The 7179-nt window shown below is 38.1% G+C and overlaps 1 protein-coding gene across 1 annotated transcript in view; it reads right to left on the bottom strand.

Annotated features, from left to right (window-relative positions):
• The window catches only part of aipl1 (aryl hydrocarbon receptor interacting protein-like 1), a 12918-nt gene extending 6009 nt beyond the window's left edge, over positions 1–6909 (bottom strand). The window contains exons 1-2 of the mRNA XM_062068669.1: positions 6787–6909; positions 3022–3201 (exon numbers count right to left, since the gene is read on the bottom strand). Coding sequence (XP_061924653.1) covers positions 3022–3201; positions 6787–6891 — 285 coding nt within the window. The 5' untranslated portion in view covers positions 6892–6909. The remainder of the gene's footprint in view (positions 1–3021; positions 3202–6786) is intronic.
• Between the last annotated feature and the right edge of the window lie 270 nt (positions 6910–7179).

Here is a 7179-nt window from a genome sequence, read left to right as displayed (position 1 = left end):
TTTTTTTTTTTTTTTACAGTTAGATCAATGGTTAAAATATAATGAATGAATCGTCAAATACATTTTAAAAATGGTTTAAATAAATAATTTTACTCTAAATTTATTTTGATGATTTATTTTAAATTGTATTTCACAATGTATTAAAATATTGGACATTAAGTATTATTTAAAAATATATATATTTAATTTTCTTTTCTTTGAACTGTTTTAATCAAAGGCGATGGCTGTTTACGGCCCCCCGTCCCTTACAAACAGCTGTTGCCAAATAATTATAGTTGCAGATTACTCACGCATTCAAAGTCTCCAAGGCAGGCGAGAACGTATCCAGTAACAAACGTGTCCGCATCATTTAACGTACTACTAACTTGATGAATTATTGTGGCCACGAAGTGTCGACAAAATCAATTATCACTCCTCTTATCAATCAATCAATCAATCAATCAATCAATGTTTACTTACATAGCCCTAAATCACCAGTGTCTCAAAGGGCTGCACAAGCCACAAAGACATCCTCGACTCAGATCCCACATCAGGGCAAGGAAAAACTCAACCCAATGGGACAATGAGAAACCTTGAAGGGGACCGCAGATGTGGGGACCCCCCCTGGGCGACCGGTGCAATGGACGTCGGGTGGATCTAGCATAATATTGTGAGATTCAAGTCCATAGTGGATCTAACATAATAGTGAGAGTCCAGTCCATAGTGGATCTAACATAATAGTGAGAGTCCAGTCCATAGTGGATCTAACGTAATAGTGAGAATCCAGTCCATAGTGGATCTAACATAATAGTGTGAGAGTCCAGTCCATAGTGGATCTAACATAATAGTGTGAGAGTCCGGTCCATAGTGGATCTAACATAATAGTGTGAGAGTCCGGTCCATAGTGGATCTAACATAATAGTGAGAGAGTCCGGTCCATAGTGGATCTAACATAATAGTGTGAGAGTCCAGTCCATAGTGGATCTAACATAATAGTGTGAGAGTCCAGTCCATAGTGGATCTAACATAATAGTGAGAGTCCAGTCCATAGTGGATCTAACATAATAGTGTGAGAGTCCAGTCCATAGTGGATCTAACATAATAGTGTGAGAGTCCAGTCCATAGTGGATCTAACATAATAGTGAGAGTCCAGTCCATAGTGGATCTAACATAATAGTGTGAGAGTCCAGTCCATAGTGGAGCTAACATAATAGTGAGAGTCCAGTCCATAGTGGATCTAACATAATAGTGAGAGTCCAGTCCATAGTGGATCTAACATAATAGTGAGAGTCCAGTCCATAGTGCATCCAACATAATAGTGAGAGTCCAGTCCATAGTGGATCTAACATAATAGTGAGAGTCCAGTCCATAGTGGATCTAACATAATAGTGTGAGAGTCCAGTCCATAGTGGATCTAACATAATAGTGTGAGAGTCCAGTCCATAGTGGATCTAACATAATAGTGTGAGAGTCCAGTCCATAGTGGATCTAACATAATAGTGTGAGAGTCCAGTCCATAGTGGATCTAACATAATAGTGAGACCAGTCCATAGTGGATCTAACATAATAGTGAGACCAGTCCATAGTGGATCTAACATAATAGTGTGAGAGTCCAGTCCATAGTGGATCTAACATAATAGTGTGAGAGTCCAGTCCATAGTGGATCTAACATAATAGTGTGAGAGTCCAGTCCATAGTGGATCTAACATAATAGTGTGAGAGTCCAGTCCATAGTGGATCTAACATAATAGTGTGAGAGTCCAGTCCATAGTGGATCTAACATAATAGTGTGAGAGTCCAGTCCATAGTGGATCTAACATAATAGTGAGAGTCCAGTCCATAGTGGATCTAACATAATAGTGTGAGAGTCTAGTCCATAGTGGATCTAACATAATAGTGAGAGTCCAGTCAATAGTGGATCTAACATAATAGTGAGAGTCCAGTCCATAGTGGATCTAACATAATAGTGTGAGAGTCTAGTCCATAGTGGATCTAACATAATAGTGTGAGAGTCCAGTCCATAGTGGATCTAACATAATAGTGAGAGTCCAGTCCATAGTGGATCTAACATAATAGTGAGAGTCCAGTCCATAGTGGATCTAACATAATAGTGTGAGAGTCCAGTCAATAGTGGATCTAACATAATAGTGTGAGAGTCCAGTCCATAGTGGATCTAACATAATAGTGTGAGAGTCCAGTCCACAGTGGATCTAACATAATAGTGAGAGTCCAGTCCATAGTGGATCTAACATAATAGTGAGAGTCCAGTCCATAGTGGATCTAACATAATAGTGTGAGAGTCCAGTCAATAGTGGATCTAACATAATAGTGTGAGAGTCCAGTCAATAGTGGATCTAACATAATAGTGTGAGAGTCCAGTCCATAGTGGATCTAACATAATAGTGTGAGAGTCCAGTCCATAGTGGATCTAACATAATAGTGTGAGAGTCCAGTCAATAGTGGATCTAACATAATAGTGTGAGAGTCCAGTCCATAGTGGATCTAACATAATAGTGTGAGAGTCCAGTCCACAGTGGATCTAACATAATAGTGAGAGTCCAGTCCATAGTGGATCTAACATAATAGTGAGAGTCCAGTCCATAGTGGATCTAACATAATAGTGTGAGAGTCCAGTCCATAGTGGATCTAACATAATAGTGAGAGTCCAGTCCATAGTGGATCTAACATAATAGTGAGAGTCCAGTCCATAGTGGGGCCAGCAGGAGACCATCCCGAGCGGAGACAGGTCAGCACCACAGAGATGTCCCCAGCCGATGCACAGACGAGCACTTCAACTTAAAGACAGCATAAGTCCATTCCATATTAATAATAATAAATAGATGAATATTTTTCAGAGCTACCATGGTTCTCTGTTCGACTCACTTCACTTGATCAAACATTTTCCAACATTATAGCGTGTATGTTTCCGGCTGATATTGCATGGTATCAGTATACGTATCGGCCAGTACTCAAGCCTCCGGGACATCCCTGATTATTTCCATGATGTAGTGAAATTGGATGAAGTTTGTGTGTAGTACTCACGATGGTGTCACACCAGAACTGGGCCACCTCCCCGACCCTCATGGAGGCCAGCAGCGTCTCCCACACGTCCAGTTTGAACATGTTGCCGATGACGATCTCCATGGGGCGTCCCACAGCTTTGCTGTCGTCCACAACGGTGCGCTCGTCATCGCACAGCGTAGTGCGGAAGTGGAACGTCACCTGAAGAAATCCAGACACAAGCGGTGACCCCAGAAGGAAACCTCCATGCCATGCACACATAAACATGTTACATATAATCACGACAGCCCGCAACAGAGGGGCGAGGGGAGTTGGGGCCCTGGAGGTCAACTGCTGCTATAAAGCGCTGCCAGCCGTCCATCACCCCGAAGGGGAATCAAGCGGTGGTGAAGGCGTGGGGTGGGTGTGTGTAAGTGTGTGTATGTATATGCCCATTGTCTAGGGTGTGTTGATGTAGTGTCCATAAGCCTGGGGCCGTTCTGCATGCACGCAAAAGTTCGACTCCAGGTGTCGTCGAGGAGGGAGGGAAGTTAAAAGTGTCCTCAGGGGATGTTCTCAGAACAGCCTGCTCCTGTTGTTGCAGCGTCAAGGCCATTCCAGGAAGTCAAATCGTAGATTAGGATCAAGGATCAAGGGTTGGAATTGGGGGTAAAATCACCAGAAATTGTGCCTGGGCGTGGCCATCGCTGCTGCTCACTGCTCCCCTCACCTCCCAGGGGGTGATCAAGAGCGATGGGTCAAATGCAGAAAATAATTTCGCCACACCTAGTGTGTGTGTGTGTGACAATCATTGGTACTTTAACTTTAACACAGTAATAGAAGAGTGGTATGGTAGTAGTACTGAGGTGATAATACAGTCAAGTAGTAGTAGTACAGTAGTATAGTAGTACTAGCACAGTACTAGAAGAGTGGTATGGTAGTAGTAGTGAAGTAATTACACAGTCAAGTAGTAATAGTACAGTAGTATAGTAGTACTAGCAGAGTGCTATGGTAGTAGTAGTGAAGTGATAATACAGTCATGTAGTAATAGTACAGTAGTATAGTAGTACTAGCACAGTACTAGAACAGTGGTATGGTAGTAGTAGTGAAGTAATAATACAGTCATGTAGTAATAGTACAGTAGTATAGTAGTACTAGCACAGTACTAGAAGAGTGGTATGGTAGTAGTAGTGAAGTAATAATAGTCATGTAGTAATAGTACAGTAGTATAGTAGTACTAGCACAGTACTAGAACAGTGGTATGTAGTAGTAGTGAAGTAATAATACAGTCAAGTAGTAATAGTACAGTAGTATAGTAGTACTAGAACAGTAGTATGGTAGTAGTAGTGAAGTAATAATACAGTCATGTAGTAATAGTACAGTAGTATAGTAGTACTAGCACAGTACTAGAAGAGTGGTATGGTAGTAGTAGTGAAGTAATAATACAGTCAAGTAGTAATAGTACAGTAGTATAGTAGTACTAGCACAATAATAGAAGAGTGGTACGTAGTAGTAGTGAAGTAATTACACAGTCAAGTAGAAATAGTACAGTAGTATAGTAGTACTAGCACAGTAGCATAGTAGTAATAGTGCAGTAGTATAGTAGTAATAGCACAGTAGTCTAGTCATAATTGCACAGTATTATAGTAGTAACAGTGGTTCAGTAATATAGTAGTAACTTTAATAGTAATAGTTGTGTAGTAGTAATAGTACAGTAATGGTGCATTATAGTACAGTAGTAACAGTTTAGTATAATAATGCAGTAATAGAACAGAAGTATAGTACTAATATTAGTTTTATTATAGTAGCAAGGCAGTAAAGGAGTAATAGTACAGTAGTATAGTATTAATAGTACAGTAGTATGGTAGTAATAGGTCAGTAATATAATAGTAATAGTTCAGTATAACAGTGCATTAATAGTGTAGTAGTAGCAATAGTACAGTAGTTTAGTAGTAATAGTACAGTTTTATAGTAGTAATAGAGCAGTAATATTATAGTAGCATAGTATTAATAGCACAGTATTAGAACAGTGGTATAGTAGTAATAATACAGTTAAGTAGTAGTATTATAGTTGTAATAGTGCAGTAATATAGTAATAATGGCAATAGTACAGCAGTGTTGTAGTAACATTACAGTAATGGTGCAATAATAGTACAATGGTAATAGTTCAGCGTAATAGTGCAGTAATATAATATTAATAGTGTAGTAATAGTACCATAGTGTAGTAGTAATATTACAATTGTATAGTAGTAATAGGGCAGTTGCAGTATGGTAGTAAAGTAGTAATAGTACACTAGTATAGTATTAATAGCACAGTAATAGAACAATGGTATAGTAGTAATGGTGAAGTAATATACAATATAGTAATATTGCAGATGTACAGTTTTAATTGTACAATAGTGTCGTATAAATGGTACAGTAGTAATAGTACAGTAAGTGTAGTAGTAATAGTACAGTATAAGAGTGCAGTAATAGCACAGTAGTATAGAAGTAATAGTACCGTTTTATAGTAATAATAGTGCAGTAACAGTACTGTGGTAAAGCAGTTATAGTACAATAGTGTAGTATTAATAGCACAGTAAAAGTGAAGTAATACAATATGGTAGCAATAGTACAGTAGTATAGTATTGATAGTGTAGTAGTAATAGTACAGTAAGTGTAGTATAAATAGTACAATAGTGTAGTAGTAATTGTACAGTATAATAGTGCAGTAATAGCACAGTAGTATAGAAGTAATAATGTAGTAATAGTACAGTAGTGTAATAGTAATAGTACGTTAGTAAAGTAGTAATAGTACAGTAGTATAGTATTAATAGCAAAGTAAAAGTGAAGTAATAATACAGTATGGTAGTACTAGTACAGTAGTATAGTATTGATAGTGTAGTCGTAATAGTACACTAAGTGTAGTATAAATAGTACAATAGTGTAGTAGTAATAGTACAGTTTATTAGTGCAGTAATAGCACAGTAGTATATAAGTAATAGTGTAGTAGTGTAGTAGTAATAGTACAGTAGTAAAGTAGTAATAGTACACTAGTATAGTATTAATAGCACAGTAAAAGTGAAGTAATAATACAGTATAGTAGTACTAGTACAGCAGTATAGTGTAGTAGTAATAGGTCCATAATAGTACAGTAGTATAGAAGTAATAGTGTAGTAGTAGTAGTGCAGTAATAGCACAGTAGTATATAAGTAATAGTACAGTAGTGTAGTAGTAATAGTACGGTAGTAAAGTAATAATAGTACAGTAGTATAGTATTAATAGCACAGTAAAAGTGAAGTGATAATACAGTATAGTAGTACTAGTACAGCAGTATAATGTAGTAGTAATAGGTCCATAATAGTACAGTAAAAGTGTGTATATTAGTTTGTGGGTGGAATGTTCTGGGCTGCAGTTGAGTTGATGTTTAATAATCACAATTATAATCATGATAAATGATTCTGCATCTAGTAATTGAACACGTGATGCAGTTAGAGACCTCTGATAGGCTCAAAAGTGCATCTTCAATATTGTGACCATTAAATACTATTGCTGTACTTGACAACTAGTGTCGCCCTCTGCTGGCTGCAAGTGGGAGTTGCACTTTTTCCTGTCGATTATAGTCCCCACAAAGTTGTCTTGCATTATTACTGGTTTTTTGTGTGCCTGAACTTGCATTTATTTTCCAACTTATTCCAGACTTTTCCATACCTCCACTTCAAAATAGAGACTTTAAGACGTTAGCAACTCAACTTCAAATGGACCCTTGACGTCATCCGGAAGATGAATTGGTGCAGTAATATTTTGGGTGTAAAGAAGACGTCTCACCTTTGCTCCGGTGATGAACTTGGGCACATCTCCAGTTCCTCCGTGCAGGATGGTCTTCTTGATGCCCTCCAGGCCCAGCAGCAGCGTGTCCTGCATGGCGGACATCAAGCGTGTCTTTATGGATGTGCTCACTTCAATGAAAGTGCTTGCATCTCCTGCAGGTGGATTAGTGACGTAATCGGATTACATTCTCCACTCATCGATTCTCACGAGCACAGCAGAAATTACTGTAGGTTTTATTTTAATTAATGACATGATGTGTTTTAACTTCAAAGTGAGTTATTATATTTAATACAATAACTAACAGGTGTGTTGTACACTGCAACACAATAACACCTGAAATTCATGTGTAGCCAACAGCTACACAAAACAAGCAATGTCCTAAAAAAATTT

The sequence above is a fragment of the Entelurus aequoreus genome, linkage group LG13 (genome assembly GCF_033978785.1).
Source record: "Entelurus aequoreus isolate RoL-2023_Sb linkage group LG13, RoL_Eaeq_v1.1, whole genome shotgun sequence".
NCBI lineage: Eukaryota > Metazoa > Chordata > Actinopteri > Syngnathiformes > Syngnathidae > Entelurus > Entelurus aequoreus.
This window is presented reverse-complemented; position numbering and strand designations above follow the sequence as displayed.